Source organism: Rissa tridactyla, chromosome 13 (assembly GCF_028500815.1).
Source record: "Rissa tridactyla isolate bRisTri1 chromosome 13, bRisTri1.patW.cur.20221130, whole genome shotgun sequence".
Lineage (NCBI taxonomy): Eukaryota > Metazoa > Chordata > Aves > Charadriiformes > Laridae > Rissa > Rissa tridactyla.
Genome location: NC_071478.1, coordinates 2,956,149 through 2,967,150, shown reverse-complemented (window position 1 = coordinate 2,967,150; position 11,002 = coordinate 2,956,149). Strand labels below are relative to the sequence as shown.

Sequence of the window (11,002 nt, the reverse complement as noted above, 5' to 3'; positions counted from 1 at the left end):
GACGGCGACGGCGGCGGGAGATGTCACGTGACAGGCGCGTGCCTGCAGCGGCCGGGGTGCGTGTGCCCGGGACACTCCACGGGCAGCGCGGGGGAGCCGGTGCCGGGACACGGCCCCGTGGCGGGGGGTGCTCCGGAGGTGGGGGGGCTGCCCGCCCCCCCAGCCATCGCCCCCGAGCCCCGGGGTGCTGGTTGCACGGTGCCCGGCGGCGCCGCCGCCGCTATCAATTACCGCCATCGCTAATTAGCAAAGTGGGAGCGCGGGAAGATGCCACCGAAAGTGCTTCAGCGGGAGGGGAAGGGGACGGGGAAGGGAGGAGGGCGGGGGCGTCCGGTGGGGAGGGGGGCGTCCCAGGGGAAAAAGCACCTCCTTGAAAGTGAATTAGGCTTTGATTGACTGCAATTAGGGGCTGTTAATTATTTACCGCTCGGGTGGATTCTGCTGCAGGCTGCTCACAGAGCTGTCTCGTGGCGTGTACCCGCCGGCAGGGCCCCGTGAGCCCCCGCTCCCCCCGGCCCCGCAGCACGGGGGGACACAGGAACCCCCCGTCATGGTCCAACTGCTCCCAGGACGCCCCGAGCCCCCCACCTACGAGAGACCCCCCGGGGGCTGGTGAGACCATGCCGGAGGCACCTCCTTCCCACGGATGCTCCAGCTTCCACCGGGGTCTCCCTTGACCCTGCAGCATCCCCAGCGTGGGGGGGGCCCTCCCTCCCTGAGAGCGATTCCCCTGGGAAAATCGCCCTCCACTGCATCCCACCCGGTTTCCAGCGCCAGGCTTTGAGTGGGACGGCGAAGAAGAGCCGTCCCCCGGCCGCGCTCGCGCTCCACCGACTCCCGAGCAGCTCTAGGCTTCTGTTTTTTTTTTTAATTTGCCTCACAAGGTCGAGTACATCCAGGGAATGTGCAATGTACAAGGAAAGTGCTGAGCAGGCGAGCGCGAGGGGAGGCGGGGGTGCCCCACGGGGCCCGGGACTCGTAGCTAGCAGGGGGCACGCTCAGTCGGAGGGCGCGTCGGGGGTGACGAAGGTGCCCTTCTGGTCCCACTGCATGTCCCGGATGCGGCGGATGGACTGGATCTGGGGCTGGAAGGCAGACCACTCGTTCCAGTGTCGGAAGTCTCCGGTCTCAAAGAGGTACTGGTAGCCTCTGTAGCCAGGGTACTGGTACCCGACCCAGCTGCAGGGAAAGCAAACACAGGGCACCTGAGCGGTGTCGGCTGCTACAGGTAGCAGTGACGTGGCCGGCACGCTCTCGGGAAGCCGGCAGAGCCCCCCGCCGCCTCCCGTGCCCCTGGGTGATGGGTTACACCACCACCGAAAACAGCCATGTGTCACTTTCTGGCTGCCCAAGAGCTCCGTGCGGATGCTCAGGATCAGCGGGCAGCGAGCTGGAGTGGGGCACATGCTGCCCCCGAGCTGGGGCAGGGGGGAGGAGGGGGGGCCTGGCAGGAGGCAGCCCCCGCCGCAGCCCGGCTTACGTTCCACTGGGCACCTGCACGCTGCCCACACGGTCGCAGAAGCCATAAGCCCAGAGGCTGGGCACGTCATCCTCCTGGATTTCCATCTTGTTGCCCTTGAAGTCAGCAGACTCGTACAGGGAGATTTTGTGGTCCTCAGCCTCCTGGGGAAGACAGAGGGAAGGCGCTGGGTCGTGTGGCCAAAGCCCTGGAGCTCGCTGCCATGAGGCATCGAGCAGCACAGATCCGGCCCTGGCCAGACCCCACTGGGTGCTTTCTGCTCCTGGAGGACTCACCATTTTGATGGGACGCATGGACATGAAGCAGTCGCTCCGGTAGCTGCTAGACCAGGTGTCCCAGCGAGGGTACTCACCCTTCTCCAGGATAAACATCTCCCCGCGCATGTTGGCCTGCTCATAGGCCACCCAGCTGGGGAGAGGGGGAGGAGAAGACAGCAGGTCAAATGCCACCCAGCAGCTCCTCTCCTGCTCTGCCAGCCTGTGGGGTGCCAGAGCTGGGCTCCCAGCACCCAAAAAGGCTGCAGGTGTCGGGACTGGCCCCACCATCCTGCTCCCACCTTTCTCAGAGCATGGGCATGCACAGAGCTGGCAGCTGCCGTGAAGCACCGAGCTCACAGGCTCTCGGCTCAGTGTCCAAGGCAGGAGAAGACACCCGGTGCTCCCCTTCCTCACCCCGGGGAGCGGCGGGACCCCCAGGCAGCTGGCGAGCCCTGCACACTGCACCCCGGAGACTCGTCCTTGTGTTATCTCAGGATTTTGACTATTTTCCCTCTTGCACCACTGAGCCCAGGCTGTCTGATCCTGGCATGCCCGCACGCTTCACTGCACCAGCTTCAGCCAGCTCTGGCATTCCTCCCGCTCCCGGGGCGCGGGCGCTCAGGGCTCGTGCAGCTGCAATGTCACCTCTTTAGCAGGGCCACAAGGTGCTGCTGTGCTGTGAATGTCACAGGCTCAGGACTCCAAAAGCCCTCGACGCCAGCCTAGCCCTGCGTTTGCTGCTTCACATTTTGCTGCAAAACAGGGCTATTTCTGCAGATGCCAACAGGTATTTTCCTAACGGCAGGAGGTGCGTTCCGAGTACCACAGGCAGCATGACCTTACACTGACTTCTAAGGCTCGGCTTGGTTGATTTTGCTGTTGTCTTTCCCTAAGTAAATTTTTGAGAGTCACCAGTGACTCTCAAGAAAACCCTGAGGATTGAGGACCTCTGTTCTCCAAGTTTCACCCGTTCTATATCTAGTGCAGCTTCCCAGGTGTCACACCTGAGCTCCTTTGGGCCTGCTCCATCCCCTTTTCATTTCAAGAAGAGTTGGATATTCTGGGTTCCTAATAAAAAAGTTGTCATCGGCGCTACGTGGTGTCATTCAAGGTGAGCACAGGTCACCTTGCCCTGTCCCTCAGGGCTGCTGTCAGGGCAAGCCGTATCCCGCGCATCCTCCCTGCAGCACTGCCACCCCCCGGCTGTCCCAGTGCCACCAGGCACAGCCTTTCCAGCCGGTCACGGCCGCGGTGAGATGCTCTTTCAACACGAAAATCATCTGTCTGTGCAGTTATCATCTGGTTTGGCAATCTTTTTTGTCCCTGCCTGTGTCAGTTGTTCCCATGGCTTTCGGACCTCCCCGGACCCTTTATTGCTGCTCAGGCAGCTGAGCAGCGATAAAGGGTCTGGGGAGGTCCGAAAGCCGTGGGAACAGTTGTCTCTAGCCTTGTCTCTGTGGTGGCCCTGGCCACCGACCAGGTCCAAGGCACCTGCCTCGTTTCACCTTGGCTTTTCTAAAATCTACAGGTCTCTTGCATTTCATGGACGGCTTCATGTAGCGGATCTGATGGACGCCTTTCCTCAGCCTTCGACTTTGCCTCTGGTGCCCTTTGCTTTACAAATGGCCCTGGCATCCTTCCTGCCTGTCCAGGCCACCCTGCCCTCCTCAAAGCAGACCCAGGGTCCCCAGCTCTGCTCCTGCACTGGCCCCGTTCCACCCTCTACCAGGGCTGCAGGGAAATGTCCCCGCACGTCACGCTGCGCCCAGGGCTGCTCCCAGGACCGCCCCCCCCCAGGGACATGGTCCCCTCCATGGCTGGGGTCACTTACGGTCCAGAGGTGACGATGACACTGCGCACCCGGTCGAAGCCGCGGTCCCCCAGGTTCAGGCACTCAGTGGTGAACTCCATCTGCCTGCCCTGGAAGTTCTCCTGGTCGAAGACGATGATCTGGGGACAGAGGGAAAGGGTCGGGCAGGGACAGGCATGCTCCGGGAGGGCAGGGCAGTGCTGCATGTCCCTGCAGGGACCCTGCATTCATGAGCCCACCACCCCACGCCTCCCCCTTGGCTCTCCAAGGCTTCCTGCAGCTTTTCAGATCTGGTGCCTGGGCAAGCCGAGCTGGGCTCTGTGCATGAGCAGCCCCATCCCAACGTGGGCTGAGCACAAGAAGGTCCCCTCCTGACGACCATCCCTGCTCTGAGAAAGCTTCATCCTGCCTCCGGTTTTGCTGCTGCAAAGCCACATCTCCCTGTGCCGGTGCCCACATTGGGCCCCAGCCAGGCTGGAAAGGAGCTGCTTTTCCAGGAGCTGCATCTGTGCCATCGCCTTCGATGCCTGGCATGTGCGGAAGTGTCGCCGGAGCCCTCACATTGCTCGCCCCTTGTCCCCAGCCCCTCTGCAGCACCTCAGTGGTATGATGCCCCAGCGTCACCGCGGTGTTTCAGTGCTGGCCCTGTCACCCGCAGCCTCCTCCTCCACCCCCCAGCAGCACCGCAGGACCCCCCCGCATGCAGAGGGTGACCAGGGGGAGCAGGTGACAGCACCCAGCCCTGATTCCATGACCCGGGGAGAGCATTTCCAAAGCCTGTGGTCCCCAACAAGCTGTCCCAGCCAAGGGGCACACGGAACATCCCTCATGCAGCAGCCCTGCAAGCGGCTGCCCAAATCCTGCACCTAGAGAGCGGCTGCCCAGGAGAGATACAGCAGGGAGGGACAGCATCGTCTACACTCTCCTGCTCTTGAAGGAGGGTCCTTCCCCTTGGGACGCCTCTGATCTCCTCCTGTCAACTGCCCCAGAGATGCTCCCACAGTCCCTCATCCCCGGACTGCGTCCCTGCGCGTGGGGAGCAGCAGGGCTTACCCTGAAGGCTTCTGTGGAGGGCTCCTCGCCCTTGCTGTTTGCGACGGGAGCAGGGTCGAGGGATGGAGTGGGCGCTGGGGCCACCTTCTCCTTCTCCTCCATGGCCTGGCCGGGAGCAGCAAGTTTCGTGGTCTCAGACATCGTGGTGTTGGGGCTCAAGTCTGGGACAGGGCACCAGGTGGAGATGCCAGCAGATTAGAGGGGAGGCATGGACGTGGGCACCCACCAGCCGCCCCAGCCCTTCCCCTGCCCTGGGGATGGTCGCATTGGGATGGGGGGGCTCAGCAGTGGGGTGGGCGGCTGGGGGCAGGAGAGGAGCTGCCGGGAGCTTCTCCAGGCAGGCACAGGCAGAGGGGTTCTGCCTTCACCAGGAGGACCATAGGAGGTCCCAGGCATTGACACTCTCCTTCTGTGGTCAGGAGAGCCCTGAGCATGGTCCCACCGCTGCAGGGGTGCCCAGGGCGGCCCCGAGCCCCGGTGCCCAGTTGCTCCGTGCTCCCCCGAGCCAGGCTGGGGCCTGACGCTGCAGCGGGTGCTGGGGATGTCCCACACAGGGTGTGCCTGGGATCCCGTTGGGGACCGGGGCAGCCCATGATGGGGTGGGAAGGGAACAGCCCTGCTTTGCTGAGGCCCTCCAGCGGGCACCCTGCTGGTGGCCACACAGAGGAGCTGGTGGCCGCACAGAGGAGCGTCACCAGTGGCTGCCGGGGGAGCGGAGGGTGGTGGGACGCTGAGCACCAGGGTGCTCCTAGACACGATGACCACAGTGGTGGCCACGGCTGAGACCCTGCGTTTCCCTCTCCCCTCCTCGGGTCCGGCTGCAGCCCGGTGCCCGGGGACTTTGTCATCTTACCTGGGCAGCTGCTGCTTCTTGTTGGAGTGAGCGGGCTTGTGTTTCGGGGTGCAGCGAGGCCCCCACTTTATAGCCTGGCAAGGGCAGACCCCCGGGCAGGCGCACAAAGGAACTGCCAGCTCATCAGTGTCTGCGCGGCCGCCCAGTCATCACATCCTGCAAAGCGCTGGGCGAGCTGGAAGCCTCTCCCCAGCCCCGTGCCCAGCCGCTGAACCCAGCACTTTCCTTTGTGCCCGCGGCACAACAGAAGACCTGACCGTGCCACTTTGCAGCATGCGGCGGCACCCGCTGCCCCGCATGCGGCCACCCCGACAGGGCATATATAGCCCCTGTACCACCCGCCCGGTGCCAGCACGCCACTCTCCCCTGCCCACCGCCCCCGGTGCCTGTGCCAGCACGGGCACCCAGCTCCAGTGCCACCGCAGCCGGGGAGGATGCACCAGCCCTGTGCCCCATGGCTGCATCATGCCCAGCCCCATGGCTGCATGGTGCCCAGCCCTAGCACCGCGCTCTGCTCGTTTCTCCCCTCTAAACACTATATCTCTTGCTTTAAACATCACTCCATACCCGCAAACGCCTGAGTGTGCTGCCCTGAAGATGCCAGGATGCAAGAATTAAGTGTTTTGAAACGCTTCAGGGGTTGGAGTTTTTTTTCCAAATGACGTGTAATTCGAGCTGACACTTTCCAAAACATCTCAGTCCCTGAAAATGGTATTCTCCTTTGAGGATGTCCCTGCTCACTGTGGCCACTGGCATGGACGTTAGCTAGTTTTTAGCCCATTTAACTTGTGCTGTGCTCATTCTATACCATCCCTAGCTTTCCCATCACGGTACCAAATCCCACGTGGGGTTTCGGTGCATCAGTGCTGTCTCTGACTGATGGCAGGCGGAGGGGCCCGTGGGGCGGCTGGCCGTGGACATGCTGGGCATCGGTCCCTGCAGTGGCTCAGCCTGCGGTGCCGCGTCTCCTGCACCCCACGGCCACTCTCCGCACTCAGAGGCACCGGGGGGACCTTCCCCTGGCTCCCACCGAGCCTTCAACCAGCTGCTCGCCCTGTTTGCCCGCTGTGATCCTGGTCATTGTGTATATACCTACACACTCCTTTCCTCCTGATCTTTCCAATGCTCCCAGCCTCCTGCAGCATCCAGCACCTGGGCTGGCTCTTCATTGCTGGCAGCAGTAAATCAGCCAGCGCTGCGCGTTCAGAAAGCTCAGAGCCCTCCGTTTCGCTGTCCTCTTTCGTTCCCCTCCAACGCGAACTGGCAGCGGTGGGATCCGGCTGCACCCTCCGGGCTATTGCCCAAAATCCCAAACAAAAAGCATTTATCGATTCCTCCTTCTTTCCTCGCAGTGTTGTGGCAGGCTGTGCCGTGCCCGCAGGCACGGCCGGGTGCGGGTGCTGCTGCCCCGTTTCCCCTGGGTGCTCCCCGCAGTCTCTCACCTCGACACTGGGCAGCTTTTATGGCTTTCAATTTACATTAATTTTCATGTTTTTTCGACAGATTGCTATTTTAAGCTGCGTTCTCTTCCTCTGGGAGCCGGGGTGGGTTTTTTAACCGCTCTGCCTCATCTGTTAATCGGCAGGTCTCACCCACCCCTGCTCCTGCCTCTGCTTTCCCTCCCGACTCCCAGCACCTTTGGACTTGGGCATTGGAAAACGGGGCTCGGAGGGACGGACCTCTGCTCCCGACGGCTGCTCCCCGCTGCTTTGGCCATTACTCCGAGGACTCGGCAGCCTGGTGATTTTCCCTGAGACGGTGCTGTGGAAGGGCTGACAGCAGGGATCTGTCCTTGGCGGTTCTTGAGCCCCCCCCCGGACACAAAATCTCTGCCCTCCCTACTGAGCGTCCCCGCAGCCGGCTGCAGGCGCTTTGGAAAGCCCCTCGCTGCACCGTCCTGTCCCGCACTGTCCCCTCACGGCACCGTCCCGCCCCGGCGCGGAGGGACACGTGTGACGCTGAGCTCAAACACAGCAAAGAGCTGCCCAAGCGTCCCCCCCATGCAGATGGCTGGAGCCGACCCAGCTCAGCCCTGGCAGGCAGAGGCACGGGCACATGCCCAGCGCGAGGGGTTTGTTCTGCCCCGGTGAGCCCTGCTGCACGCGCAGCTCCCGCTGCCGTGTCCCCTGCCCAGCGCTGAGCGGCACCACGGGTGCACCCAGCCACAGCCCGGGCTCCGCACGACCGCGTCCCGGTGCTGGGACGTGTCGTGGAGAGTGACCAAGCTGTCATCACCGCGTTGGTGGCCGGCAGCAAGCCGAGTTTAGCTCAGGCCACAGCGAGAGGCAACTTGTGCCAAACACACATGTGCAGATGTCGGGGACGGCCAGCGCAGCCCCACTGTGGCCAGGAGCAGCCCCTTGGATGTGAGCCCTCCCTGGCTGCTGTGTTCTCCTGCTCTGCCTCCCCCGCGGTGCCCGGGGCTGCACAAAGGAGGATGCTCCAGCAGTTTGCTGGCAAATGCTGTCCCAAAACGCAGCACGACCTGGACACATGGGTTTTGCCTCCCAGGCCAGCAGCCTCCTATCGCTGCTGCCCCACTGCTGCCCCCTCCCATGGCAGGCTGTGGGGGTCCCTCTGCAAGGTGCCCAGCCCTGGGAGCCCTGCACGCTCCCAGCACGACCCCGGAATGATTTTGTAGGGGTGGTGGTGTCACCGTGAGCAAACCTTGAAGGTATTTAGATATCCAAAATGTGGATGCAGCGGGCTCTTTCCAGGTCCCTGTGCGCAGAGGCAGGAGGCGGCCGCGGCACTCCCGAAGTCTTGATCTGCATCTTTAGTCCCTCTAATGCCTTTGCAAACCTGCCTCTTGCTTTCCTGTGCCCCCAGTACCCGCTTGTTACCATGCTCTGTGGTTGCTGTGTGTTCAACCTGCTGCCCCGGCAGACCCCAGGGCCGATGCTCCGGCTCCGGAGCTGCGGTGCCGGGGCTCAGAGCCCATGCCCGGTGGGCTGGGGGAGCGGGAGTTGCGACGTCCCGGCTCATCAGCTTCTCTGCAGCGTCGCCTTTGTTCTGCCCGGTCCCTCCTCCCTGCCATGTGCTGAGTTAGGGGTTTCAGTAATGCTCTCCTGGGCTCTGTCTCTATCTGGAGGCTATAAAAACCCAGCCAGAGGGCTGCTGGACATGTCACCTCCTCGGGCACCAGCGCCTCACCCCAGGTAAGCGTGGGACCCTGGTGGCAGCTGCCCCTGCCCCGTGATGGCCGGGTCCTGGGAGCGGAGGAGGAGAATGGAGGAGAATCCGAAGCTGCTGGCATGACGTGGCCGGGGGCTGCGGGGCTCTGCAGCTGGGGAACGAGCAGAGGGCAGCCGCCGGGGATGGGCTGCGGCTCTGCTCTGCCGTCACATGCCTCGGCGCGGGGGAACGGTGGCAGGGATCAGGGGCCAGGGTGCTGCTGCTCAGCGTGGGCACGCGGCCACCTCTGCAGCGCTTCTGTGAGCGCGCCTGGGGACCCACAGGGGGACCCTGCACCGGGGCTGCCTGCACGGGGGCTTTGGCTCAGGGATGTGCCTGCGGGAGGAAGAGCCTGGCTGGGCACAGGCAGCCCCGCGGGCAGGCAGCGTGCTCACCCCGCTGCGGGACTGCCGTGCTGCCAGGACGGCTGCCAGGGCCACGGCTTCCGCATGGCCTGGATGGCAGCCCTGGGCGGGCTGGGAGAGCCCTGGCCCATGCTCTGCACCTACTGCGGCGTGGTGCCACCCCATCACTGCCTCCCACCCCTCCGGTGAAGGGACACGCACAGGCTCCCGAGTCACCTGGGCAGAGGCTGGAGCGAGCCCTGCAGTGCGGAGCAGGAGGCCACGGGCTCCTGCCTCCATCTGCCTGCACTGGCCACGCAACGCATGGCCTGAAGCCCCGTCCCGGGATGCGGGAGTCCCAGGAAAAGGCCAGGCCCCCAGCGCAGGGTTGGTGGGTCTGGCCAGGCTACGGCGGCGAGGCCAGGCTTGCAGGGACCAGCGATGCACCAGCCCTGGGGCAGGTTTAACGGTCCTTTTCCCTTGTGCCCTGGCAGAGCCACCATGACCCACCGCTGCAGGAGATCCTCCAGCCTCTGGAAGGTACAAGAGCCTGGGGAGGACCATCGACGCAGCTTGAGCCCCATGAACACCTGGGCATGGGGCTGCAGTCTCTGCTCGGGGCCTCTGCACCCACAGAGCCCCCTGACCTGCTCCATCCTCCCCAGATCGTGGTGTGGGATGAGGCTTTCTTCCAGGGCAAGAAGCACGAGTTCACCACCGACTGCTACAGCACCCCGGAGCACGGCTTCAGCACCGTCCGCTCCTGCAAGATCGAGAGCGGGGCGTGAGTGGGGGTCACAGGGGGCTGCCACCCCACGGTGCTGTGGGACCCCACGGATGGAGGGGGGTTGGAGAATGGAGGTCTTCAGTGCCTTTTGCCACCTGAGCCATGGGGCTGCCTCCACTGGGGAACAGCCTCGTCCCCGTGGGGTGCAGCGGGCTCTGTGTTAGCGGGGTGGTGGGTGCCGTGGGGGTCTCACCCCCCTCCCGCCCCCGGCAGGTGGGCAGGCTTCGAGCACTGTGGCTTCCAGGGGCAGCAGTTTGTGCTGGAGCGTGGCGAGTACCCATGCTGGGAGGCGTGGAGCGGCAGCAACGCCTACCACGTGGAGAGGATGTGCTCCTTCCGCCCCATCGCCTGCGCTGTGAGTGCCCCCTCCCCAGCTCCCCACCTTGGGGCTGGCCCCTGGAGCCCACCACCAGCCGCTGGCTGGGGGGCCAAGCAGGGCAGCCATGCCGATGCCATGCTCCTCTTGGTGGCAGGACCACGGGCGCAGCAGGCTGATGCTCTTCGAGCAGGAGAACTTCCAGGGCAAGCGGGCGGAACTGAGCGACGACTGCCCCTCGCTGCCTGCCCTGGGCTGGGACAGCAGCGCTGTGGGCTCCTTCCTCGTCCGCTCCGGCGCGTGAGTACCCCGTGGCCTTGCATCCTGCCAGGACCCAGCACCGGGGGCACGCACCGGAGCTGAGGATGCTCTGGCAGCTGCCGGCACCCTGCCTGCGGTGCGGGGTGCTTCATGGTGCTGCCAGCCCTGAGCCGCCGCCACTCTCTGCTCTGCCACAGGTGGGTCTGCTCCCAGTACCCGGGGTACCGGGGCTTCCAGTACCTCCTGGAGAGTGACAGCCACGCGGGCGAGTACAAGCACGTGCGGGAGTGGGGCTCCCACGCGCAGACGGGCCAGGTCCAGTCCATCCGCAGGGTCCAGCAATGACCGCCGGTGCTGGAGCCACTGTGCCGCCGGCTGTGTGCCCTGGGCACCGTCTCTCCTGCAGGCGGCGGGGGCAAAGCTCAATAAAGGCTCAGTTGTCCAAGGCAGCACGCTGGCAGTTGGGGAGGGGACGCCATGGGGGTGCGTGGCTGGGAGTGACGCCATGCCTGAATGCAGAATGAGGGCTCTGCAGGGGCAGGGATGGGGTGAGGGGGAACAACCACCCTTTTCTGCCCCTGCAGCCAGCACAGGCATCCACATGTCCCTGTCACAGGCAGGCGAAGCCCCTGCTTGGCTCATATACGGAGATGCAATGCTGTGCAAT

General features: G+C 64.2%; 2 protein-coding genes across 3 annotated transcripts; one reads left to right on the top strand and one right to left on the bottom strand.

Moving 5' to 3' along the window:
* Window positions 1-998: 998 nt before the first annotated feature.
* CRYBB1 (crystallin beta B1) lies at window positions 999-4,741 on the bottom strand. Of its 2 annotated transcripts, XM_054219061.1 has the most exons (5): window positions 4,601-4,741; window positions 3,569-3,687; window positions 1,756-1,888; window positions 1,481-1,623; window positions 999-1,179 (listed from the first exon to the last, which is right to left on the bottom strand). In XM_054219061.1, the coding sequence occupies exons 1-5, from the start codon at window positions 4,739-4,741 to the stop codon at window positions 999-1,001; spliced, it is 717 nt and encodes a 238-aa protein (XP_054075036.1). The 2 variants fall into 2 exon arrangements, with proteins under 2 accessions (XP_054075036.1, XP_054075034.1); XM_054219059.1 differs by having other exon boundaries at window positions 1,481-1,888.
* Window positions 4,742-9,472: 4,731 nt separating this feature from the next.
* CRYBA4 (crystallin beta A4) lies at window positions 9,473-10,680 on the top strand. The gene is made up of 5 exons (XM_054219063.1): window positions 9,473-9,511; window positions 9,637-9,755; window positions 9,972-10,113; window positions 10,232-10,374; window positions 10,533-10,680. Exons 1-5 carry the CDS (start codon window positions 9,473-9,475, stop codon window positions 10,678-10,680), a joined length of 591 nt encoding a protein of 196 aa, XP_054075038.1.
* The last annotated feature ends 322 nt before the right edge of the window (window positions 10,681-11,002 follow it).